This window comes from Scomber scombrus, chromosome 13 (assembly GCF_963691925.1).
Source record: "Scomber scombrus chromosome 13, fScoSco1.1, whole genome shotgun sequence".
NCBI classification, from domain to species: Eukaryota; Metazoa; Chordata; class Actinopteri; order Scombriformes; family Scombridae; genus Scomber; species Scomber scombrus.
The window spans coordinates 16,528,351-16,555,838 of NC_084982.1; the positions used below are offsets into that span (position 1 = coordinate 16,528,351).

Here is a 27,488-nt window from a genome sequence, read left to right on the forward strand (position 1 = left end):
GAGAGGGTGAATAAGTGAGCAAGAAAAGACAGAGACGTGGCTTTTGCTTTGAAGCCACTGCACTCCAACCTCCAAACACAGAGTCCTGTTAAGATAGCAATCACACAGAGCAGACAACAGACACACGTTTGTACGGGGAGGGTTTGGCTGCTCTTGTTTAGACTGATTTGATTTAGCTCCACATTATCTAATTAAGCTTAGACCCAAACCTCTTTGGAGTTTCAGCAGCCATATTGTGAGAGTCAGGCTTTGAGAAATGGCCATGAGCGATTAAACCTTTGTATGTGTTTTTATGAACACACATCACCATGATAGAATAATGACTGTCAATGGATATATGGTAATAAAAACTGATGCTCCTTATGCATAAGGGGCCATATCAATTTTAATGACAGCAAATGCAACGTGTACTAAAAATAATAACCAAAACAGTTACGATAATGGTTTTGCCAAGTTAACTTGAGGGGAAAAAAGTGGAAAACAAGGTGAAAAATCCACCACCACTGCCTGAGGTTTATCCCATGGTGATTGTCACAGTGTTTCCCTTTTCCTCTAATTAGCTTTAGCAGTTTTGCTTGAATTCAGCGTATAATCCCCTGGATGAAGTGCAGTCAGCATCTTTCCTTTTCCTAAAAGCACGAGAGGTGCAGTATCATCAACTCTATCTTCACTCCAACACTGCCTCTGGATGATTTAATAAGGTTAAAAGACTAGTCAGCAATTACCCCACGCTCAGTGGAGGAAAACTCTGAAACACAATTGCATTACGGCAGTAGACAAATGCCAGACACCACATCCACAAAGAAAGTGGCTATCTCTGCCATTTTTTACAATCCAGGAGAATGGACTTTCTTTAGTTACAAATATAAGGGTGGTTTCGTTAACAAGTTATCTCACTTTGGATTTTCGTGAGTGTGTTTGTGTATCTATCCCATAGCCTTGTAATGGTCAGGCTGAGATAGTCCAGAGAGTGTCATAGAGTGACATTTATTGCCTTTTCTGTGGGGAAACAGGTAAGCAGAGCACACCATCTACAAAGTAGTCCCCTTTGACACCGGCACTCTACAAATCAGGGCTGAAGGGCAGGCCAGAATGGGGGCACTGACACAGAGGTCCTTTAAAGTTCCAGCGTGACCCAGGAATGTAGGCAGCTGGGGCAGAACAACCAGACGTCTGGGATTTGTCTGGCACCATACTTGATTTTTACCTCAACATTAGACAAACTCCCTTCAGCTCAAGGCGAGGGAAGTGTTTGGTCAGTGCCTGTCATAACTCCATACTTGCTTTCCAAGTGATAAAAGTTTCTAACTAGGTTATCATCTCCACTGCAACAGCTTGAAAACGGCTCGTGGGGGGTATCAGCTCTATTGAAATTAGTCCTCCTAGTTGCACTTATTAGATAATACTTCCTGTATTAGTGTGGCAGCAGTGATAGCAGGCAGATTTACAGCTCTCCGCGGCAGGCAGCTTGCTGTAACTAGGGCTGTGTTAACTCTACTCATTAAACAGAGGATGTCATCACTCCACGCCACCCCTGCATGTTATATGTCACACATATCCTCCATAGGCCAGCCTTTGTCCACCTCCGTCCACAACATCCTTTAAATCTGTCATTGCCACCTGGATCAGGGTCCTACATTTGAGTGCACCACCCCTTTGCAGCTTTGCACATGCATGTGGTGGGCACATGTATAGGAAGATACACAGGTGTTTGTGTGTGTGTCTGTGTGCATGTGGCATAACACAACCACTACACCCCCTCTGCTCATTGTGTGTATGTATGGACGGATGTGTGGGACAATGGTCAGTCCATCCACATGGGGAGAGGTGTAGGCGTGACGCTCATTACAAACCCAACTTTGTACACAGGCCAGATAAGCAGAACAGGACAAGATAAGGAAGCGCGACTGGCTACAGCAAAGTGCAGCCAGATATTCTGATGCCTCCATGAGATGCATCTAGTCTCTGTCTAAACATTTGCTCTGTTGTTCACCCATGAAAGCACTATTTTAATAAACTTTTCCCATCTGCTGCATTTTAATCAGCATAGGGAAAAACTATTTGTTTGCTTTGTTGCATTTTGCTATAAGAATTAGGAAAATACAGCAAAATACAGCAAAGACATTAAGTGGATTTTTTTAAGTGGATGTGTGCCTGTTACTTTCCATATCAACTCTTCCATTACAGAGAATGTATTATCATGATGTGTTTAACAGTAATATACCACTACAGTGAAGAATATTTATACAGTAGAAAATATAGTTAAATCCTTATATACATTATTTAAATGCACATGAAAGTAATATTGAGAAGAAGCACCCAGGTAACAATTTACTGGGCACTATAAATATTTGCTTAAAAGGAAAGAAAGGAGGCTAATGGAAATGGGCTTTCAACTTCATGCTTAAGGCTCCCTCCAAAGTTGTGTCTAAGCATTGCATGTGATTTATGGTTTAAAGCCTCCACATACCTTCACATGCATCTCAATCCACATCAAATATATTCAGATATGAAAAGGGGGTCAAATATGAAGGGAAAACAATTACATCATCACCTACTTATGTTTGTATTTAATTTGTTTAAAAGGATCAATTTAAATCTGTATGAAAATTATTTCAACAAATACAAATATTGTTAAATTATTTGCCTAAATGTGTACTTTATTATATACTATTATTTCTGATGTATTTTTTAAATGAAATTGTTCATTTAAATATTCTGCATTGTAAATTCATCTTGCATATAACTGTTTTAAACTGTTTCTCTATACAGTCTAAAAATGTATTGAAATGTATTGATAGTGATAATTTCTCTAACTGGATAAAAGACCAGTGAGGATTTGCCTGGGTTGACTTGCAAAATGACCCATGCCAGCACTGGCTATTATACCACATTAGTCATTGATTCCTGGGACCACGCAGGCCCTTAAGTTTATTCTTCTTTAAATGGAGTATTATCTAATTCAAAACATTACGGAAATGTGTTAATCTGATTGCCTGTGTATATATTAGTGCTTCAGCATGTGTGTGTGTATGTTTATTTTCAGATTTTGTGTGTATATGTGTATGTGTTCATGTGTTTATAGATCCATGCCTGGGTTTTGTGTGTGCGTGTGTGTTTATTTCTGTAAACCCATATTGGCTCGCCAGGTGCGATGGTCATAATTCAGCTGCTTTATAGTGATGCAGATTGTGTTTACTGTAACCAAGTGGTGCCATTAGACATCATGTCTGCAAAAATGTAGCTGTTGCCTCTCATCCAATAGTTTGCTCTTCTCATCATCAACAGTATAATCATTCTCAGTGATAGTAAAGCACAGGGGAGGGAAGAGGAGCTGGCCCTCCAAGATGGATGTGTGTTATTGTTTGTGGGGTGACAGTGTGTTTCAATCAGGTCCTCTGTGCTCTAATCCCAGGTAGAGCTCTTGAAGTGCTGAGTCAGTTAGTGCTTCATCGATCCATCACAGTGGGTTAGTAGTGGGCAGGTGTACTCCCTGTCTCCCAAGAGACCGAGGAAACACCTGCCCTGCACTGCTTGGGACTTCATCATCCCGCCATCCCTTTGTCTCTTTCTGCTGGGAGCTCAACGTCGGGCCACAGAAAACTGTGAAAGCAGCACTTTTGTGGTCATTTGTTGGCTGTACACAAAAATTAGGGGAAAGGGAGAAATGGTTTTCCCTTGTCTCCCACACCTGCCCCCTCCTTTATTTCTCACCCAGGAAGAAGGGCAATGCACTGAATGGACCGCACACAACTGCCTTGGAGCTGCACAGATCACTATAAGCTCACAGCATTTAAGCAGAGAGCCAGCACGTAGGGAAGCACAGAAATGCAGTCCCCAAATCTTCATTTTATTAGACAATAGCCATGTTATCAAAATGAATACTCTTTTACGATAACTGTAGAGGAGGATGACTCTGGAAGCATAGTGGTTATTATTACATTTGAGGGCAGTGCGCCAGCAAGGGGTGAGAGTCTGTGTTTCTCCTGCTGCAGGCAGTCAATTAGTGCCAGAGGGAAACACAGCACTCCTCTGTTGCTCTCTGCTGAGGAGCTGTAAATAAAGGTTTTTATTACACCACACTATCTGCGTCTCTTCTCTGGACATCAATAGGCTGATGCATTGGACTGTTCCCTCGCATAATCACTCCTTCTCTCTCTATTTCGCACTAAAAGCAAGAAGGAAGGTCACGGTCACCGCTTTAATAAAGCAAATAGTCACATTCTTGGATTGATTGGTATTTTTTATACTAACTTCAACACCAACTTTCACACAAATGCCTTGAATCCATTCAATGCATTATTAATTTGGAAAAGGATTGACAACCAAACAACCTAACGCTCTTCATTGCTCCCAGAGAGTATTTGGAGAAAACATGCAATTATCTGTGCATATACAGGAGAAGGAGAAAAATACTCTGAGCTCATCTTTGACCTGTAGCTCATTTAAAACGGCTTTGTCATGGCCTGTCTGACAGTATCAATACAAAGTGTGAAGGCCACCATGTATCAGCCTAAAAGCCGAAAAGTCAATATTAAAACGTAAGGTGCATATTGTTGGTGTTCATAGATGTATGAACTCTTCAAGACATTCAAACTAAACATATAACTGGGTAAAAGTGAAGAGGAACAATATTCAACAACCATTCCTGTAGAAACAGTTATCTATTGCCCATTCATATTAATTACAGAAACACAAAATTAAAAGAAATGTGTAAAATGAAACAATAAAGAAACAAAACAATTCTCTAACTAAATTTAGCTTATATTTAGCACTCATGTGGTCATTTTTTCATTATTTTAATCTCTCTTCTTGCTATTTAGGAGACTTTAAGACAGTATAAAAACACTTTATTTAGGGCTTTAAATATAATGTGGTTATAGTAATAATTAGTATAAAGCTATGATTATGATGAGATGTTTAAGAGTCTGAACACTAATGTCAGTTTTCACTATTTATCACTGCAAAATGAATAAGCATAATTATCACAATTGCTGAGCAGAATGTATTTGTGTTTATTAGGCTCTACAATCTGTAAACAATGCTGACTGTTTCAGCACGTCACTGGCTGAAAATTACTTTATTATATATATATATATATATATAATACTATTCAGATTCTAGGGGTAGTACTTGTTTGTTTGTTTTTGCAGTATATAATATTTGTGGCTTATTCCTGTAAACCTGCAGTTCTTAGGATAAGATAGAAAAACACAACTTTCTTTGTTATGTTTAAAATGAGATCAATGCCTTGTGATGCATCTAATTAAGCGATATGTCCTCTTTCACCAGCAGATACACACACACATTTAAGTGAGAGAGAGGGAACCAACATGCAAGGCCACAATCACCAACTTTAGCTCCTGTAAATTGAATGTTGATTCTATTTATATTTGGTGTGATTTACACCCAGTTTCCTCCATGTAAGTGAACAGGAAACAGATGCTAGGAATTGTTCTTTCCCCAAATTCCTCAGAGAGAGATTGTAGTCAACACCGATGTGTGAGATTGGCTTTGTACTTGCATGCAAAAAGGTGGTAGACAGTGACTAAATTGACTCCCTGGTTTCCCTGTTCTGAAGATCCATTTCCTCAGAGTTTCCACTTGCGTACGTCCGTCTGCCCAAACCCAGGTTATGACAGGGAGGCTTCCCTAATGAAGTCACGGAGCCAAGTTTACGCTTTCTCAGGACAAGGTCAACCTTAACACCCCAGACACCAGAGGGTTTGTGAGGTGCATTAAGTTCATAAGAATATTTCAGTGACAAAAGATAAGACAAGCTCAACCCATAAAGATATGAAACCAGTTGCAATACAAACCAATATCTCTTTCAAATATTGAAAATATCATAATATCGTGTGCAATAAATATTAGGAAGTAAGTCATTGAACTTCATTTTTTTGCCACAGCCTGTCTAATAAAGTCTGCTTGTGCTATCAAACACCCATTAGGCCTATAATAAAAATGTGCTCCCGAAAATGACATTAATTATAAAAACAAATAGAGGCACATATAATTAAGGATTTGAGAAGACTGTAGATAATCAAGTAGCCAGACATGTGACACAAGGGGAAAATAATAATTTAGTATTGAGGAAAATTGTTTGACATTTACAAGGTGATGTGATTTGAAAATAAAAGGCTCATCTTTTCATGGACCATGGTGCCATCTAGAGGACACTGAAAACAAAAGTGGAGTCAGTTATGCTCCTAATGTAGTGTTTGATTTGCTTTGTGCAAATTTCAAGGCCTGTGCTTAAGCATATGTAGGCAAATTGTTCCTGGGTTAATGTTTTTCTTTTACTTTAGTCAGTGTGAATTAGTGGATTTAGTGGAAAGGAAACCCAGCAGGCTTGGCAGTGCTTGACAATGACACCTTAGAGCATTTTAATATGGCGCCCCCTACTGTTGGATTATTTTCTCTATAACTGGAGTCTAGTCAACACATTCATAGCAGCAGTGATATTGGTATAATCCAATTAAAGTGATACATAGGTCAAAAGAGTAAACAATTTTATTCATATGTGTTATTTCTGTGCACTGCATTGTCACCCATCTCACAAGATAAGAATGAAGGGGGAAAGGTTATACGCATGTCATCTCTCACCTCACAGGTGATTTGCAGCCACTTGCTCCTCCCTCGCAAAGATTTACTATACATGAAATTTTTGCTGACATGGTGCTCTTCCGCCGCTGCTTCTCAGATATATGGCAAACCATAATTTGGAGGTGTAAAATGGGTATAAAACCTGTATTAATTATTTAATCGTGGTTCTAAGTGCTGCCTTTTAGTCCATGCAAGGATGTCATCCCCATCTATTTCAGGGGATTGTTATATCAGTCATTTGTCATAGAAAAAAAAACATAATCAAGACAGAGATTGTAAAGTTGTATGGTAAATCAGAGCAAACCAAGACTTTTTTATGGATGTCATTAAAGGTTTCATTTTTATTCATTTTGTTCCCTCTATTTGATGTAAATTAATTGCTAATTACATTTAAATCTCAGTTCTCTAGCAATGGACCAAGTTGTAGATTTACATAGCAGGGATAAATACCTACATTTTCAGTGATGAAACAGAAGCTGACTCTCAGATTAGAAATAAAAAGCTCTGGTGTCTTACAATGCTATATGAAAGGACAAAGCAGCAAGAAAAGCACACAGAAAAGAAAGTCCCCGGCAGAGAGCATTGTGTGGGTCCTGTGATATATGTTTGTGTCAGAGGGCAGTTAGGTACAAAGACTGAGGGGTATGATCAACAACCAAACAAACATGTTGTCCTGAGGTTGGGGCGAGGAGATGTACACAGAACATCCATCAAACTACAACTGTGAGAGGCTGATACTGTATCGTTTACTCTCACCACTGCACTCAGCTCAGCTCCTCAAGTTTCAAATATAGGTGGGCTTTCAATTATTAGATTGGCTATCACAGGTTCATCATTGTGATGAGTGGTGTTTGTTCATTATGGGCTCTTTGGTATGTGATAATGGCCAACATGTAACTCAAAATTAAGTACAACTGTGTCTATGAGGAGAATTATCATACCTACTTATTTATAGTGTTCGATCACTGATCAACAGGCCAAAAACACATACACATGATGATGCAGTTGTTCCAAATACTGCAGAGTTTTTGTCTAAAACCATACAGTTCTTTAAATGATGAGTGCTGGACATACTGTGATTTACAATTTGTGTGATGAGGCAATTAAACTCATACTACTTATGATGCATCATAGAGATGCATCAGGTACAATTGACAGTGGTAGAAGAAGAATTCAGATCTTTAGGTAAAAGTAGCAATAACAAAGGTCCTGCAATAGAAAATGATACTTAATGTAAAGACCAGTAAAATATAGTTAAAGCATCAAAAGTAGAAGTACTTGTTATACAGGAAGAATGGCTCCTGTTGGTGTTACATCATTGTATGCTGCATTATATTACTGGTTTGTCATTACTGATACATTCATCTGTGTGCACAATTTTAATGTTGCATCTGCTTATGAGAGCTAACTAGTTTACATAGTGTTGGATAGTTTAACCTATAGAAAGGCGTTGCATTCATTTTACATTTTACATGTAACACATTGGTTGTCAATATCACGACTAACTCGCTGCCAGATAGATATAATGGAGAAAAAAGTACCAATGTCTTATCTGAAATGTAGAAGACTGGAAGTATAAAATAACTTAAAATTGAAGTAATCAAGTACAAGTACCTTATACCCACAGTACAGTACTTGACTAAATGTACATACATTCCACCACTGACCTTTGGTATTACCTTTCAGGTTTTGACCATTCGTTCAACAAATGCAGTTTGAGTATTCAAATGAGTGAAACTAAATTATAGTATTTTGCATCAAAGCACCAGCATCTTTTATGTTTTCATTCCAGTTTCTTGTGTGTGCAACTTTAAACATGCCTGGAGTTCAAGTTAGTTCATAATAGTTCAAAACTGATCTGTCAATGATGAGTAAACTTTAAAATGCAAGTAGTCAGTGACAAAGCTACAGTATCCTTGATGTCAGAAAGCAGTTTCAGTTTTTGAGATATGCAAGTGGAGAAATAAGACAGATTCAAGTGTTTTTATTGCATGACTATTAATATAACCAATACTTGCTTGTATTCCTGCTTTTGATCCAATACAGACATAGAGAAAAGTTTAAAAGAAGCATGACATTTGGACATCTCCCAACTATCTGTTCTACTTCAACAGCAGTGGCTCACACAGCCTTCAAATGCTATGTGTCATATCAGTCTTGCGCAACAGGCATCCACCGCAAATATACAGATGAAATATTGCTCATTTTTGATAAGATAAGAGGAATAAAACAATTTCTTCTGACGTATTTGCTTATGTTGCAAGCCTATTAAGGTATCTATTATCTCTAAGCAAATACAGTAACTGCTGTGGAATAAAGGGGGCAAAAACACTGACTATCTGAATTTGAACTATGGACTGATCATAAATACTCATCATTAATAGTGTCAGAAAAGCATTACCCTTTTTATTGGGGCTGTATTTTCCTCACACACTACAATAAAGTTAATGACAGACATTGTCTAAACCATAAAACAGTCATATATTTGGAGATGCTGGTTAGCTTCAACAGGGCTCAGTAGCATCTGGCACATACATCACACTCGCCTAATCAAGTAGCTTTGTCGGAGAGGTCTAACTTGAACTGAAAACACAGATGAATGTCATGTTTCCACAACTGCAGAGGAAAGCTATTTGAATATCAGTTTTGTAATATTATAATCCCCATGTTCTGTATCCATTTTATCTGAGATAATGCTGCTTAATCATAACATCACACTACCATGCATATACTGTAATGAATAGTCCTGCAATGAATACTGGTCCTCAATAGTGCAGTTTTGCTGTGTTTGACATTTATCATTATTATTTTTATTTTTTCCCCCCTCCCCTACAGAAAACATGTTTTTGCTATATTTTTGGTTAATGCACCAGCAATTTAGTAACGATCTGGCCTGAACAGAAGCCAGGACCAGCACATATAAGACAAAAGTCAGGTGTAACAGTATCAACCAAGCAAGGCTGAATCACAAACTGGTCAAAGTAGGTAACTGCCCCAGATTCACTACATGTCTGTCGTTTTTGATAATTTCAGTAATTCTAAATTTAATTAAATTTGCAGTAGTACAATACAATATCAACTAAGGCGAGTCCTGCATTACTAGATAATTTTGAGCAGATGTGTTAAAGAGGGCTTTATCATTTTTGTTTGTATCATACTTCCTTGTATGGCACATTTTGCTACGTAAAGCTGGATATAATCAAATTGCCACAAGCTATGTACATGTGTGCTTCAGCACAGGCACACGTGTTGCACTGAATTTAATGGGACCCTGAGGCACAGCCCTCCAGCAAGGACACTCACTTAAAGACATGACAGCGTTCACATTTCACACTTCACATATCTTACTAGTTGTTACATTGAAATAAATCAGTCTAAATATATATAACCAGCTGGTTCATTTCTACCTGTCAAAAATCAGATTTGTAAGTTTTATAACCTATTCTCTTCATATACATGTTTTATATTTTTACTTTAGAGTATTTGAATTAGGCTGTGGCTATATACAACCATTAAGTTACAAAAATGGAACACTGACAAGTAAACAGGTGTGTTAAGAAGACTTAGCAACCAACATGAGTGGACAACACTGAGATCAAAACTGACCATCAAGTTGAAATTCAAATTGAGCTTCGTTAAATTGTGGGGCTAATTCACGGCTAAGTAGTAGCACAAACAGTGTTTGTATTTCAGGACTACTTTTCTGCTCTGCAACAAACAAGTTGATTTTTTTTTTTAATTTAATGTCCCACACATGGTTTAAGATGTGGACTAAGACCTTGTTTTTCAACTTTATTTATAAAAATGAAACTTACAACTGGTTTACCATTCAAGTTGCAGAGATCAGAACACATAAATACACTTTTTTTTTTAAAAGCTCTAGTTTTCACAGATTTAGAGTTTGTGCAGCATTTTGGTGTGTCCAGGATTTAAGTAAGATATAAAGAAAGTAATGTTGAGTTTGTGTTTTACTAATTGGCGTGCTGGCGTGTAGTACTATATGGAATTTTTATGACAGGCATTTCATTAGTAAATAATAAAAAATAAAAGATAAAACAAAAGATTAAGGTCATGCCAAAAATATCTGACTAAAGTCCCAAAAAAGATGAGTTGCCATTTCACCTGTGTAGTGACAGAGGAAACAAAGAGCGTCAACATTTAGTCCATATTTTACTGGATAACACCTGTGCAATATTTTCAAAGACATCACTTGCACCTTATTTGAAACAAAACAAAAACAATCTTTGGTAATAACCTTGTTTTTTCCCCCCAGTCCATACCAATAGACTGGTTATTCCAAACAAGTACACAAGCAGGTTTACTAACTTTTTACCTCTGGATTATATCCCTTATTCATTTATTAGTAGATTTTATAGACTAAAAATTAAAAAAAGATCAGAATCCTCTATGTATAATTCTGGTGAGGTAGTTTGATGGATTATATCTGTGGTTGCAGATGACAGCAGAATTTTAATAGCTGACAGAGGAATATCAAAGACAATAGTCTAACAAATTATCTACAGTACACAGGAATGTTATATTTTGAGAATTCATTATAAGTAAACATATGACCCCATTGACAGACACAAAGTTATCAGTTATCAGTTATCAATCAATTTCTTTAAAATCCAATGAACTTCATTTATTTGTGAGGTGTGTGTGTGTGTGTCCAAAAAAGAAGTGGCTGGATGAGGTCTTGAGGATTCAGCTTTCTGTCAAGGTCATTCTTCTTTAACCAGTAGATGGCGCAAATTAACTTTTTTTTTCTCGTGTGTGTCTTTTCCATAAGACGAGGCCAGGCGTCAAAAGGGACAAACATGATGTAACATTTCAATAGAAAACAATGTTTTCGTAGTTATTCATAGAATTTGGTGTGGTCATTTTTTAATAAAGAAATCATAGTTTCTATTTTGAGTATTGATGAGTATAATCCGGGATGGACTGAAGACCATGAATGTTTTAATATTGATCATATAATCATCATACACTATAGACTCCTTAAATGAACGACGCGTCGGGTTGGATAGGATCAACCGTTGCAAAATTCTCGCGAGATTAACATTTACCTTAACCTAACCCTGAATTAAACTAGTAACCCTAATCTTAACCCTTATCCTCGTAAAGAGTACAGAAGCGATCAGTATAGGTTATTTGGCCCTAGTAACACACTTTGTTTTTTATTGACAAAAAAAAAAAAAAGAAAGGAAAAAAATACAGTTTATATGTACACAACGTACAAAACTGTATAAATTCTGTGTACATATAACACATACAAAAAAAATAGATGGATGTGTAAAAGAAAATGTACACGTTACAACTATTAACGCTAGGGGGATGGGGATCTTTAGCTATAAAGATTTTTTAACATAGAACAATGTGTTACAGTTTTAATTGCTTTTGGTTTTAGGGAGGATTGAATTGAATGAATGTATTGTTTGTTCTCGTTGCTATATGCAATAAAGCATGGTTTATTACCTGTAACTTTACATTAATGGATATTAAAGGCTAAAACTTTCATCAATATTTTCAATAATAAAAACACAAAGGTCTTGCTAGAATATCTTCACCAATAGGCACTGTCAAAATAAATGTACAATAGTTCCTGGACATTCATAACAAAAGCTTCAATTCACATCAATGTGTCTTTTAAATCTCTTTTGAAGTTTAAATCTGTTGCTTGTGTAAAGTCAATGAAGGATGGGACACGCCCCCTCATCTCAACAGATTTGAGAGCGGCTGTTACAGCTGTCAATCAAGATGTCAGAGTCAGAGCGGCTCTGCCTCTTACACCGTCAAATAACCAATTAAAAGCAAATTTACATGAAAAATGATAATAAATACTTCAAATTATAGAAACCATCTTTGGTGTGTGCTTTGACTTTTTGTTTTTATTTCATTTTATTTTATTTTATTTTAAATGTTGCTCATGTGCCATCCAGTAGGCTAAACATGGAAGGGGGCGGGATTCATGACCTATACTGCAGCCAGCCACCAGGGAGCGATCGAGATAGTTTGGCTTCCCCTTAATGGAAGCTGTTGGTTGCATAGAGACATACAGTATATATGTCTATGGTTGGTTGTCCATCTAGAAATATAGGTTGCTGGGTTTTAAAAAATATTTATTGTACATATACAGAGGAACAAACAGATATGTAGACAATAGAAAACAAACACAATAAAGAAGAAAAAATAAACACAAAAGATTACATTTACATATGTTTTAATTGAGATAACAATAGAAAACACAATACAGGCAAACATCACATCATCCATACAGTCTATACAGTTCAGAAGTCAGTTACACATATGAGGAAATAAAGAATATGTAGGCTACACGTAAAGAACATAGGCTAATTAAAAACAAAGAAAGTAAAAACAAATATAAGTACATACATAATTAAATAAATAAAAAGTTGGGGGTTCATATATATTGTAATGAGAAAAGGGGGGAGATTGATATTCCTCAATAAAGATTATTTAGTTAGCCTACTTGCACTTGTGTGTGGCGAATATTCTCTTGCCTCTGACATCGGACCAGACCGGGTTAACAAAGGTGGTGGCAGTATTGCATTACTTTATATAGATCTGTAATAATCAAGGTTTATTTCAATATTTTAGTTAGAGGTTTCACGGAACAGTGTTTCGTAGTGGTTTATTAATCATAAATAATAAAATGTGCAGTTTTAGGTGATGTTTTGGAGAAAAAAATGGCATAAATAATGACCAAATGAATCAGATATTCGGCAGCATTATTGTCTGAGGTTAAAAGAGTATGCAGAATTGAGAGCTTCAGAGAGGTGACACTCCAGATTGGAAAGCTCTTCTCCAATGTATGTCTTCAATTTTTGATCTTCAGAAAAACTTGCCTCTGGGTACAATCTTATTCCTTTCTTTGAAGCTTTTTACATCTTCATACAGTTTAGTTTATATCACAGCTGGTTATATACCCGTGCTGACGTCACACTGAAGAGGGCACGACCGTCTGCTTGTCACGTGATCCTATCCGATCGGAGCTCGTGGACGTCTGCAAAATGGAGGTGAGCTTCACTGAAATGTTACGAATAAAAAAACACGGCTGTTTGTGTCTAAAATGCACCAAAGTCACGGCTGCTCTGTGAAATAAATGTGACTCTGGCGGATAATGTCACGGCGCAGTGTTGTTGTTGTAATTTGTGGCTCGTCTGTATTAAATTAAAACGCTGCTCTGGTTAGCTAGCGCAGCCAAGCTAATGGTGGTCACGGTACTGTTTCAGGTGACTGTCAAATTCAACATTGTCGCTGGATGTCTGCAATCCTCATTGCTATTAACAGGAGCTGGATCAATTGTATCTTTTGGTTGATAGCACAGTGGCAACCTACGACTTCCCCTTAAATAAGATAGCTGCCAACGCTAGCTAGGCAGCTCGGCCAAACTCAGCCTGTTGTTAAGTTAACCTATTTTTGTGAATAACGGGCCTTAGTCTGGCAATTTTCCACTACCATATGTCATAATATAGGAGCACTGGGTTTATTTGTCAACCTAATTATACTTGATAAAATAATTTACTGTTAGCATAGTCTGCCACCACATCAGGAGTAAAGGTAACGTTACACCTTGGCAGTGAGATCATTTCATATGATGAAATTATACATATTTGTATGTTTTTACACATTTTGTCAAATGCAGGCGCACAGCAGCGTTATCAATGTGTCATGTTTCTACAGTAATTTCCGGTATCGTTATTTACCGCAACCTTGTGTGCTTTTCCTGTTTTGCACAGGACCGTGAAGCTAAAGAACCGGAGCAGCTCAGGAAGCTGTTTATTGGGGGTTTGAGTTTTGAAACCACGGAGGAGAGTTTACGGGCCCATTTTGAGCAATGGGGAACACTCACGGACTGCGTGGTATGTATTTTGCATAATAATTGTAATAGTAATAGACAAAGAATCAATAATAGTAATTTACAAATATGGCTAAACTGTTCTGCACTACTATTGTGTTTAATTTTTTTGTTTGTAGGTGATGAGGGATCCCAACAGCAAGAGATCAAGAGGGTTTGGCTTTGTAACATACGCCGCTGTACCGGAGGTTGATGAGGCCATGAAAGCAAGGCCTCATAAAGTCGATGGCCGGGTTGTTGAACCCAAGAGGGCTGTGTCCAGAGAAGTAAGAAAACCCTCAACCTTAAGGCAGATGTCTATGAAAGGTTATTGTCAGGTATGTTTTGATCTGTGCTCATTGATACTCTGCTCTTGTTTCAGGACTCCAATAAACCGGGTGCCCATCTGACCGTGAAGAAGATCTTTGTCGGCGGTATCAAGGAAGACACTGAGGAGTACCACATCCGAGAGTATTTCGAGAAATACGGGAAAATCGAATGCATTGACATCATGGAAGAGCGCTCCACCGGAAAGAAGAGAGGATTCTGCTTTGTCTCGTTTGATGACCATGACACCGTAGACAAAATTGTTGGTATGTGGTTGTTTAGACTTCAGAGTTAGTTATGGATTTAAGAAACATCAAGGAATGTTATGAATGTTAATTGTTTTCCTTTACAGCCCAGAAATACCACACAATCAACTTCCACAACTGTGAGGTCAGGAAAGCTCTGTCAAAACAGGAAATGAGTTCCATGTCCAATAACAGGGGTAAGCATGCCATCTTATGGAGAATGAAGTACTGGTCCTCGGTTGTTTTGCCTTTACTTTATGCAGCTGATGGTTTGCTGATTGCATGAAAAACCTTACAAAATGACACCTTTTTTCATGTCAGGCAGGAGCGGAGGATCTGGAAACTTCATGGGTAGAGGTGGTAATTTTGGAGGTGGTGGCAACTTCGGCCGTGGTGAGTAGCATTTGCATGTCAAATGAAAAAGTCATTGACCTTATCCACACTAAAGCAGGTACATCTGATAGTTTGCGTCATCAGGGCTTTGCAGATCCGGTTTTGCCTCCAACGCCAAACAGAGTAAACTGCTTTTATCTCTCTTCTCTCTTTGTGTCTTTAACAAAATAGTTTGGCCATAACCGTCTGGCAAAACTGGTTACCCATGTTTGCCCGGGCAGGGTGAGGCTCTGTGCTGTCGCCTTGAACTTTGTCACATAACAGCCCTTATCAAATAATGTTTTGGCTGATTTTCATAAGAGATACCATATGAAACTCTCGTGCTGGTATCTAACATTAGGCATAGATTATCTCATTGATGGCTCATGTTAGACACGCAAAAGAATTGATGCCAAAGTCACTCGTGACAGAAATTTGTTGTCTTAACATTGCTGCTATGCATAATTTCTTTGTCAGATTTTTTGACCGTCATATGTTGTTAATGTCCTGTTGTCTTACTCAGCCTACCACGCAAGAGCAACATTTTAGTCTAATTTATCTACTAGAGTATGTCGAAAACATCACCTTGTTTTTCAGATGAACCTGCATTAATGTGGATACGGTTCAGCTGTGAGAGGGCTGCAAGATTACAGAAATTGGTCACAGTTTTTATGCATAATGTATTTTTACCCTGCTTGGTTTCTTAGGTGGCTATGGTGGAGGACGTGGTGGTTATGGTGATGATTTTGACAATGGTGAGCAGTTATAAAATTGAAGAGTAAAATGTTAAAATGCATAGTTTAGAACCATAAGTCACATGGACTTTCAGGTGTATTACTGGTGTGGCGATGTAATGCATTTAATATCCTTGCTGGCTTACATAATAGCTGTATCGTGTGTTTAAGAAAATACTATACAACAGTGTTAAGTTATTAACATCACTGTATCAAATAAGGTTCTGTTGTATGATTGCATTGTTTTTCACTATTATAGGTCCAGGAGGAAATTATGGTGGAGGACCAGGTTATGGAGGAGGTCGAGGGGGCTACGGAGGTGGTGGTGGTGGTGGTGGTGGTGGCCCAGGGTATGGGAACCAGGGTGGTGGCGGAGGCTTTGGTGGCAGCTGTGATGGAGGTTACGGGGGTAATGACGGAGGTAACGGTTTTACTTTATCCAGAAAATTAATAATAATAAAACATTTACAATAATACATTTTATTCATATAGTGCTTTTCAGGGTACTCAGAGACACTTTACATAAGTTAAAATGATCACAGAAAATCACATTAAAAGCTTACATCAGAGACTACATAGCATAAAAACAACTCTATTCAACTTAATGAAATACTACTTAAGTACTAGACACCTGAAATGAAGCCTTGCCTTGAACTTGATACTTATATCTTCAGGATATGGAGGGGGTGGAAATTACAATGACTTTGGAAACTATGGTGGACAGCAGTCCAGCTATGGACCCATGAAAGGGAACAACTTTGGTGGCAGAAACTCGAGTGGACCCTACGGCGGTGAGTTAAACCCTCCAACTCCGAAGATCCAACATTAAAATGGGGCATAACAAATGACATAACATACCCTGAGGAGTGACAAGAATAAATTTTTTGTATTTCAACGGCAGGAGGCTATGGCTCTGGTGGTGGCGGCGGAGGTGGCTATGGCTCACGGCGATATTAATTATTTCATGTTTTGGTAAGTTGCATTCAGTTTCACACCACTCTCTTAGCACAGTACAGAGTGAGCCCATGAAAGTGCAGAATAACAATTTGTTCTATCCTGTATCCATTCAACAGGCTTCAGTTCTTAGCAGGAGAGGCGAGGAGGTGAGCAAAGGAATTGTCAGGAAAGCTGCAGGTTACTTTGAGGCAGTCATCTGAAAGCATTAGAGGAACACACGAGTCAGACATTACTGCAGCTAAATCGGAGAAGTTTATGGAAGAAGGACTGTATACACAAGACATGAGTGCAGATGATACCCTTCCCTGATTGTGATAGATGTTTCCCTGCTAAGCAATTTTTCCCTTTTGTGAGTCTGAAGTGTGTGTATTGTGCCTATGGTATCAGGGGTAAAGAGTAAATTGTTCTTTTTTATCTGAAGTCAGTTCTTAATATCTTTTATTTTCCTTTTTTTACATGAGTTAGTCTATTATTTTTTTGTATTTTAACCTGGGTTTGTCAAATAGTATAGTTATATCCGACCCTCAGATGAGCTAGAATTACACATTTTTTCTTTCTGCAGTTATTATGATTGCTCAATTGCAAGTGTCAAGTGTATTTTGATTTTGTATGTGAAGCACAGTAATGTAAATCCTTCGTAGTACCAGTGTTAACAACTATAAGCAGTCTGGATTTAGAATCAAGGGAATCCCTCACTCTTCTTGTTCCCAGTGAACCGAATTCTAGATTGTCCAAATATTTTGATTAGTAGAAAAAGAACGAATAAAATTGTGTAGTAAAGTAACATGAGGTTCAGTGCGTCATTGGTTCAGAAAAAGATTCAATGAGTGTCAATTTATCTGTTGCCTGCTTATTGTGACTGTGAAGTTTAGTATATCAGCCTGCCCAGAACTTTCTTTTGGAGTATTAATATCTATGTGGGTGAATACAGTACGGTGTTCATATACTGTATGTATTCACTTGTACCAGGGTCAATGACAAGGGAGATTTGGGTAGTCCTAAGGCAAGGGGCCCGTACATCCACTATGCCAGTGTTGAGCAAGTAGGATTATAAACAGCCACAAGCACCTGCAGTTGGGCTCTCAGCATCGCTAGTGTGGAAGATTGCAGATGACTGTCAGACAGGACGTCTTCAGCCCCAGCACAGTGGACCAGTCAGCATTTTGAGAGAGAAGGGAGAAGGCAGCATCGAGCACAACGCCCATGGAGGAAGCTTGCAGTGTCGTGCCTGGTAGTGAGCATCTATCTCTCTTTCAAGGCTAGCTAAACCCTCCAGCAGCCGGTGCTAGCGAAGAAAGACTAGTTCCTGGACACATTGGAGATCCTGTTGAGTCAGAGATACTGCAGTTTACCCGCATGTGCTAGATTTCAGACATTAACAAGAAAAGGGAGTGAGTATTTCACAAAAGCTGACTTAAAGAAGATGGAGCAGGTAAGAGTAACCACTTTGCTTGATTTGCAGATGTGGAAAGAGGCATTCTCTTCTTGCTGAAAATCTGTAAAGACCTGATAACATGGAAGGTTCTGGATGGGTAAGACTTTTTTCCAAATATTATATAAGGCTGCTCATATTGTAATCTAACAGTGCACTGAGTGGTTATGACAAGGTGCAGGGGTCTTTTGACGGTAAACCGAGCAGGATGACATCCAGTGTTGCTACACTTTGACCGGAATCAGACTGTGAGCTTCTCACACTGCTTGGTATTCTATGAAGGCAAAAGTGTATTGTGTTGTATTCATGTTTATTTATTTATCTTCAATATCACTCAGTTAATATGAATGAAACACGCCTGGGGAAACAAGGTTACCATACTTCCAAGAAAAGAATAATATGGAAGAATGCCAAACAACCATTAAGTCATGCAGTATGAAAATATAGAGATCAGAAAGTTGTTATCGGATCTATATAAATAGCCATAATATTGTAAAAACCTCATGTAAGCGCACTTTAAACTGAAGGAACTTTCATTGCTACAAAGGCTGGTTATAGTAGTGAAATGCAGAATACTGTCTGTCATAAAATAAAAAAGGGCTGACAATCAGCACTTTGACCAGCCTGATTTTGAAGCAACATGAAACAAGGTCAGATCCTCTGTGAAAATGACAGGGACAAAATATATAAAATAATGTAATAAACATGATCCTATGTGTCAGGCCAGGCGTCAGGGTAACACCATATGGCAAGCAAACTGCCTCAACAGAGAGGAACAGTGGTCACAAGTTGAAACTAATAAAACTCGGATGGGACAAACACATTATACTGATGATTCAAAAACTAGTAATTCATGGACTGTAATGTGAGTTTGTATAGGTGAAAACCTTTTCACAACCCTTCTATTCGTTCCTCAGTGGGGAAATTTTTTGAGGAACTGACCTTTTGCTACAGTACTTTTTGTAAATTGTTGTTAGGCTATTTAAACATGTGAGGTTGGAGCAATCAATTCAATTCAACATCTTTTATACTAAATTAAATCAACATTTTGTTAGACATGTTATGCCTAAGTAATGGTAGGGCTACAAATTTAATGTTAAGCATTTTAATTGATCTGCACATTAAAGATTTCACACATGTCAACACAGTCTGAAATCAGACAAAATATTACCTGAAAATGTTTCCCAATCGGTTGCAGGATAGTATTTGTATTTGTGGAATGACTAACTTCTTTACACAGAATTAAGTGAGGCTTGACTGTAATAAACTCTGTGTGAATGAACTGTTGGCTTATGAGAAGAATTTGTAAATGTACGTGTGACTTGTATTCTTAAATAAAAATGTGTTTCATGAACTGAGTGTTTCATTTATGAACAGCAATTGAAAACCACTAAATGTATGTATTTTATGCTCAGTACAACTGTTCTGAATGTTCAAGTATCACAAGGTTTAACTTGTTTTACTGCATTACTTAATCCACAAATGTCCTTGAGTTTGATGTCAGTTTATTTTGCTACCCTACCTCTGAAGTTCGGGCTTGGCGATCAAAGGTGGTGTTTGTGTGTGAAAGTGCATGTGGAGCAAATACTGATTGTGCAGGGCTTTACCTTTGAATATGTTTGCCCAGTCTACCATTGTGAAGTTGTCATGCATGGTTCGCACTGAGCATATTGTGCTGCAGGTCAACAATTGTGCTCTTTGTTGTGTAACCTAATGAATGCATTGGGTGTGATTTCTTTTGCGACACGAGTTTCACAGTATTAAAAGATTTAGGTTACTGTACAAACAACCTTGCCCTAATAACAACTAGCAGATTGGGAAAGTGGATTAAGTTAATAACGCTTTTATTTTCAATACAAGATATCTTTTATTTCTTGTTTTGTAAGCCCTATGGTAAAGCATTCAAGTCAAGAACTGACTTGAACATGTGCTAAGTTATGTAATCACTCCTCAGACTATATATCCATCTGGCATCAATCTGTTAAAAGCTGTGGCTGGAGCTGTGGCACGCTACACAATGTTCCCTCTTCAGAAAATAGGAGGCCATATAGCTATAGGAATAGTTTATTGAAAACCACAGAAGTCAAGATTTAAAAAAGGAACCTGGGCAGCAAATCATAAGGGAAAGTTATAAAACATGAGTAACAATGATTGAAACAATCATTAGCGTACAGAAACATGATATATACAATATATATATTTATATATACATTAACATTTTTATCAATCTGAAAAGCAAGTCATGTTTATTTACAATTGGTTATAGAATCTGTGAAGGTTTCAGAGTACAAAAGAAGTAAAATATCAAAAATATTACAACATTCAGAGGAATAAGCCAAAACTATACAATAGTTCTGCTGAGCTACTAACGCTTAAAGCGAGCGACTACAAAGTTATTGCATAGTATTACTATAATAATGCAGTACCTTATTATTACAAAGGAGAAATGTGGTTGTCTTCGCTCTTGATGAAAGTCTTTTTAATGCGAGGAACAAGGAAGACGCTGCCGTCACTTGACTGCTGGAGGGAGTAGTCAGATGGGGAGTAGGAATTCCCCTTCTCATCTCTCAACAAACTAAAGACCTCCAGGTACAGGCTGTTGAGCTGCTGCTTCATTTCCTTCAGGTTTTTGATGTTCTGGCTCTTCTCGCTCTGAAGACGCTCCTTTTCATCTTTCAGTGAGTCCAGGTCGCCCTCAAGCCCCACTATGTTCTCCATCTTGCGTTTGCGGCAGTTCTGGGCAGCTACCTTGTTCTTGCCACGGCGCCGTATGTCTCGGACCAGGGCCAGCTGGGCCTCGTTCAGTTGGTGCTTTGACATCATCTCATTGAAGTCATCAACAGGCAGATTGATAATCATGTCAACAGTGAATGGGATTTTGAGGGTTTTAGCCCTCTGCTCGTCTCTGGAGAGACGCATGTCAGAGCGTTTCTTTTGCTTGTCTTTGGTGAAGGGGGCGTTGTTGTGGCCATTCTCTTCTGCTGGCTCCGTCTTTTGTTGTTTGGGTTTCTTGTCCTGCTGCTGTGTCTGACACATTAGTGCAGTTACAGGAATTCCTGACTGAAGGTCATCTGGTTGGAAATTTAATGAGAACATCTCGGAGTAGTCAGATTCTGCACTCCCAGGGTTTTGATCCATCTCCTCCATGTCTGAATCACTGTAACCAAAGGACCCATCTCCATATACAGATTTCCCAGGTGAGCTAGAATTTGGACTTGTGTTTGAAGAAATTCCTGAATCTGAGTCTGGTAATTCTGCTGTCAGATTTGTTTTTTCTCTATCAAATGTGTCACCAGGTGAGAGGCTGTACAGGTCCACTGGTGTGAAGAGTGGTTTGTTTGGGATATCGGACATGATGCTTCTTTCATTGCCCTCAATGCCATGCTGACCACTGTTCTCTTCCAGTAGAGGGTCAGGGTAAAATATGTCACAGAAACCTTTTGCATTGAAGTTAGTATTTATCTGAGGATCTTTTTTGTCAATCTGGCTGAGATTGTCCGGTGACACCATGCTGGTAACAGAGCCATCAAATGTATTAATAAATTCTGCAGGACAAACATTTAGATTGTTTGTCTCCCCCTCTGTGACACTGGGCAAGGGGTAAAACGTAAAGTTTGGATTCTGTACTTCAGGGCTGTTTGGAAGAGGATATGTTGTAGTTTCCAGTGTGTCCTCCATTTGCATGTTCAGGCATTGCTAAAAAAAAAGAAAAAGGAAACAAAAAAGAAAGCATTAGTTAAATATCAACACATCAATTACAGTGCAGGTATCATGTTTTGTTTTGTGTAAAACACACAGATTTAACATGTTTAAATCTCCTTTAAAAAAAGACGAAAGTAAATATATATATATATATAAATATATAAAAATGTCAACATGTACTGCATGGCCTGGTATGTTTTGCCATGCAGTTGGTTCTCCTGACAAATTCCTAAACGTAGTGCTAGGTGTTCCAAAAGTACGTGGATTAATCGATTTAAAAGCACAACGTAGCCTATAGGAATTTCCAAGACTAACTGGAAATTACCAGGACAGTGAAGTGGACCAACTTCATTCTCACCACAAGAAAAGCAGTAAATCTCTAACAAAACTCTATTTCTACATAGTGAGTCTTGTCAACAACCAGAACAACTAATGTAGCTGTACTGTCACAGTTGTTGTCCAGTCTTGTCTGAAACAAGGCAATGAATGGTACACTGCCACACCCATCAGCTAATGCAAATAGCTGCTTTGAAACAAACCTGATAAGGCAGCTACTGACAACCTGCCTACCATGACCAAGTCTTCACATTCCTGACAAAAAGCAAAAGTTTTAAGACTGCAACACCCTCTCAGAATACGATGTGCTCTTGTTCTACTAATCATATAAACTGTGTCACACTGTAAAACCCCCTTCCCTAATGCTCTAAAAACTCCCACCACAGGAACCTTGTGGTTTCAGTGCAATGAGCCCTGTGCACCTGCCTCCACATATATGAGAGACCCCGTTCTCAAAGGTTAAACAAAAAGTGTCTATACTGCACTGTCAGGCTCCTGCTGTTGATGCATTCTTTGGATATTTGTTCCACAACAGAAACCACCATGACACTGAGGCAGTAAAATCCATGTTTTATACCTGTAGCTCTGGAAGGGACAAAAGCTCCATCCAAGCCTGCTCCAACTCTGGGGACATCGTCTGTGGTGTTGGTGGTGGTAGTAGTGGACCTGGGGAAAGAGTGACTGGCGGCAGAGCTGGCTGCTCAGGGGACATGATCATGCTGCTGCTGCTGGGTGGTGAAACAGCAGTTGTGTTCAGGCAAACTGGGGTGTTCTATGAGACAAACAAATGAATATATATGTTAACAGGTTACAATTTAAAGTAGAAAGTCCTCTTAAAAGCGGACAGCTATCATGTTACATGTGTGGTAATCAGTTTATGTTCTTACCTCAGTTTCCTCTACAGGAAAGGTTTCTGCCAGCAGCTGCAAACATTCGTCAAATGACATGGTATCAGCATTGTCTTCTGTGAAGTTGACATTCTGCAAGAGAGGTTGAGATATCTACTTTTAAATTTGCCACTTAGCATCCTTTGTGACCCACCATGCTTAAAAAACAGCGCATGATTTTATATTTATATAGCTTATGTCTCTGTAGAGTTGATTCTAAAGCACAATACACCGATGCAAAACTAGACCCACCTGTGTTTCTGTAATTACACAAGATGAGCTGGTTACTTAGCTACGACATAGCTGCAGCCTATCAAATGAGGTGGGAGTGGTCCAGCAATGACATGAGTAATGATGGCTATGTGCAGGTACCTGTGTAACCTCTAGAGGTGTGACTGCCGATTGCAGTGGGGCGCTGGGTGGCGGGCGGGGTATGTACTCTCCCGTCTCCTCATCTAGCTGTAGCTGTGCCAGCAAGGCCTTCTCTTGCTCCCTGACCAGGTGCAGCCGTTTCTCCTCCTCCAGCTCCCGCTGCCTCTGCAGCTCATGTTCTTTCTGACGGTGATTGTAGTCGAACACCTCACGCCTGGCACCAAGATCAATGTCCTGCTTCCACAGGATGTCAATCAGTTCCATGTCCTGGTAAAAAGAGAACGGAAGATCAGTTTAGAGAGTTGTGAGCCGTAGCCATGCTGTCCTGCAGTGAGAATGTGATCGGCATTGGACCAAAGAACAGTGTCCCTGCTGTGAAGCATGGCTGCCACACCTGCCACACCCTGTCCCTCAGTGTCTGTTCACTGACAACAGCACTGGCAAGTGTGTCAACTGGGAGAAGCCTCATGAATAATGGATACACTTCTCTATTTCCCCTGTTGTTACCACACACCAGCAGACATGTATCCTGACTTAATACTCTTTCCAAGGGATGTGGTCAGTATGCATCTGATTACAATGAGGTGTGAATTTATTTTTCACGTCCAGACTCACGTATAGGGCACACTTCAAGTAAAGCGACCTTATGGTAGATGTTAAAAATGATCAGTTTGTTCTCTGGAAGAAGTAATATTGTACATGTTTACAGAATTTATTAAATCAGGATTTTTTTTTAAAAATGCCTGCAGTTTTAAAAAATGTGTCATGACAATGCTTAGATGATACATGATAAACATATAAGATGACAACAGTAATATTCCTAAAAATGGGTATGATGTAACCATATTAAATAAGAAAAGCTGTAGTTTCTGAATGGAATTTCAGACCCTGTTTCCTTGTTTTCTTTCTAGCTGTGTCTCCAAGAAAAACTACTGATAGCTGACCTCAACATATCTCAAAACTGCTCAAATTGTTTTAGCCCACATTTAGTATTTACACATCAAGCTGTTCCTAAGAAGGTTAAACACAGGAGTACTAACAACTATGGGTATATTTTAATACTGTTTCCAGTAGATTTCCTCCCCAAAGGCCTTTTTCTAAACAAGAATGCGTTAAGATAAACTATGTTGCTCTCTTCCTTGGGCCTCTAACCGGAACATATTTACAGAAGGAAACCATTTCACAAGGCTCTGGGATGTTGCATAAACCGAAGATACTAGTTCACTAGAAAATGTCTGAGCATGTGACTTGTTTGTTCCTCAGATTCGGGTATAAACACGACTTATGGGTTAGGCTTCAAACTGCTTGCTCTCGGTCATATGATTAAACCCACAGAGGAAGCCAAAAATAAAGCAGAACAATAAAAAGGATGTGAAAATGTGAGTTAATGTATGAATTCTAGTTTGACTTCCTTTGTTTTTTAATCAATTGTTATTATTCACTATAATGGGTTGTGTGGTAAACCTTCATAAACTTACAATAATATCCCACAAGTACCCACATATACCTATATTTTGAGACACTGTTGACACAGTTTCTGATTACAGCTGTGGCACTGCAAAATAAGAACCCACTATAACCCTCTTTTGCACAGTGTTGCATCAGAGACATGGACGCCGAAGGATTACACATTACTAAGTCTGCCAACCATAAATCACACTCATTGGCTGTGAGGTGAACACACAACTAGACATTATGGCTGCTGTAGGAATGAGGAAGTGTCCTTAAATGTCTGAACACACTTTTTGAGGTCATCAATGTTTTCCAAACTAAAAAGAAACCACATTCTACACCTCATAAGCTCATCAGACGAGTCATGCGAGTCACTGTAAAAAACAGTCTCATGTCTAACAAAGGTCTTTCACTGTCACTGATTAATGAGGCTGTTATATAATGTCATAGAGCCAAAGTAATCTGACAAACCATATCTCATTTTTTGTGTGTATGCCAAATTTGATCGTGTAAATGTTGGTGTGTTAAAGATCAGGTTATCAGAACGGTATCACTAACGTGGCTGTCACAAGACTTGGATTGGCACCAGAACAAGGAAACTAGCTCATAAAATTACTCCTATTTCCCACACCTCCCTGCTTAACAATGAGCCATTACTGACCACAAACCAGTCAACATGCCTTAAGTAGAGAGAAAACATATAGAACAGACACGCAACTTCCAATAAACAGAAAACACACGTCAAAAAAAATAGACATGTTTTGGAAACTGTGTCGAACAGGGTGATAGTGGAAAAAATGTGAGATATGTGTGTTTGTGCTTTTTCACTATAGGTTGTTCATTGACCTCTCTTCAGTCTACTCTTCAACACAAGGGCCTCAAAAAGGGGACCTGACTCCTGTAGTTTATCACAATTCAGTGGACATCCACCCTTGACCGAGGATGATGAAATACAGTCGCACATGTTCCAAAACCGCCCCCTTTTTAATACCCTCATTGACTTACTTCCACAGACCCTCGATTGCCTCAGATTAAACTAAAGGCCACAAAACTATACTTAACAATAATTCATATTCAACATCTCCTTCAGTGTGTGTATGAACAACAGTTGGGGGAAACAAGTCTAGACTGAGCTTGTGTGTGTGCTTTTTTATGGAAATACATTCAAACACAGCCAGCATGGACAGAGGTAGCACTTTAGCCTTTATAGAAATCATTCACAGTGGTTACAAGCTGTTGCCCGTATCAGATATGGGATCACATGCTTAGGAGGAAAGGGGGGAGGAGGAGGAGGAGGAGGGAGACACAGTTACGGGAATAAGAACCCAAAAGAAGGGAGTCACTGGTTTTGTGTTTACCCAACTTGCCAGGAAGAAGCCAATAATGTCATTTTGTTTAAAATATACACACAAAAAGCAACATTTCCACTTCGTTTATATGTAAAAATGTATAAACTTCCTGTCGAGAATATAAACGTCACAACTCGATGACTTGCAGAACTGAAAGCGGTACAGAGGGCAACCTTAACATGTCTAACTCATGAAAGGAAGTCTTCTCTACGTTGACGCTACACTATAACGTCTTAACTACGCCACAAGCAGCTCTCTCACTGTGTATGGATGAATTCATTTGGGACAATTTTTTATATATTTTTTAAAGTTGTCCTGAACTAGAAAACGCGTCTCTACCGCTCTATCAGATCACATTTAAGGAGTTACGGGGGCACTTCCAGCCTGTCAGTGTGTCTCTTATATAGTGATCACCCGACAAAAAATGTGTTATTTAGCCTACCTGTTGACCGGAATGCATCACCTCCATTTCCATCATCATGGAGATCTGCCTTGCTGTAAAGAAACGCCTTATGTAGGCCTATATAAATATAGCCTATAGTGTGTGAGAGTTAATTCCTCAATTGGCAGATTAAAATGGCGAGATGAAGTCCCGTGGTTATAGTCCGACGCAGTGTGGCTGAATTTGAGGGAAATATTGCTTCCTCTAATCTAATGAACGTTACGGAAATGATGGCCCTGCCCACCGCTGCGGCACTGGGATCGTCCCCCTTACCGGCCTATGAGGCGGTGAGTAGGGGCTGTGCATGCGTGTGGAGCCCGTTGAGCAGAGCAGCGAGGAGATGTCACACTGATTATCAAGTAAAAATGTTTAACAATATGTTTATGTACATTTTAAGCTTTGAAAGTCGTGATAACG

At 38.8% G+C, this 27,488-nt stretch overlaps 2 protein-coding genes across 3 annotated transcripts; one reads left to right on the plus strand and one right to left on the minus strand.

Moving 5' to 3' along the window:
• Window positions 1–13,534: 13,534 nt before the first annotated feature.
• Window positions 13,535–19,885, plus strand: hnrnpa3 (heterogeneous nuclear ribonucleoprotein A3). Of its 2 annotated transcripts, none has more exons than XM_062431595.1 (11): window positions 13,535–13,643; window positions 14,367–14,489; window positions 14,605–14,751; window positions 14,847–15,057; window positions 15,144–15,233; window positions 15,358–15,429; window positions 16,116–16,163; window positions 16,402–16,563; window positions 16,817–16,933; window positions 17,044–17,114; window positions 18,562–19,885. In XM_062431595.1, the coding sequence occupies exons 1-10, from the start codon at window positions 13,638–13,640 to the stop codon at window positions 17,097–17,099; spliced, it is 1,032 nt and encodes a 343-aa protein (XP_062287579.1). In that variant the 5' UTR covers window positions 13,535–13,637; the 3' UTR covers window positions 17,100–17,114; window positions 18,562–19,885. The 2 variants fall into 2 exon arrangements, with proteins under 2 accessions (XP_062287579.1, XP_062287578.1); XM_062431594.1 differs by lacking the exon at window positions 18,562–19,885 and adding an exon at window positions 17,216–17,883.
• Window positions 19,886–20,579: 694 nt separating this feature from the next.
• Window positions 20,580–27,261, minus strand: nfe2l2a (nfe2 like bZIP transcription factor 2a). Its single transcript, XM_062431658.1, has 5 exons — window positions 27,072–27,261; window positions 23,829–24,095; window positions 23,457–23,549; window positions 23,147–23,341; window positions 20,580–22,227 (listed from the first exon to the last, which is right to left on the minus strand). Exons 1-5 carry the CDS (start codon window positions 27,108–27,110, stop codon window positions 20,965–20,967), a joined length of 1,857 nt encoding a protein of 618 aa, XP_062287642.1. The 5' UTR covers window positions 27,111–27,261; the 3' UTR covers window positions 20,580–20,964.
• Window positions 27,262–27,488: the final 227 nt, after the last annotated feature.

What these genes read in the sequence shown, in the direction of transcription:
- hnrnpa3 (XM_062431595.1), top strand. An exon ending in TGGTGGCAACTTCGGCCGTG is followed by an intron (nt 15,430 to 16,115) that starts GTGAGTAGCATT and finishes TTGGTTTCTTAG; the next exon opens with GTGGCTATGGTGGAGGACGT. An exon ending in CTCGAGTGGACCCTACGGCG is followed by an intron (nt 16,934 to 17,043) that starts GTGAGTTAAACC and finishes TTTCAACGGCAG; the next exon opens with GAGGCTATGGCTCTGGTGGT.
- nfe2l2a (XM_062431658.1), bottom strand. Translation starts at nt 27,110, where the DNA reads ATGATGATGGAAATGGAGGTGATGCATTCCGGTCAACAG. An exon ending in CACCTCTAGAGGTTACACAG is followed by an intron (nt 23,550 to 23,828) that starts GTACCTGCACAT and finishes CCTCTCTTGCAG; the next exon opens with AATGTCAACTTCACAGAAGA. An exon ending in TTCCTGTAGAGGAAACTGAG is followed by an intron (nt 23,342 to 23,456) that starts GTAAGAACATAA and finishes TTTGTCTCATAG; the next exon opens with AACACCCCAGTTTGCCTGAA.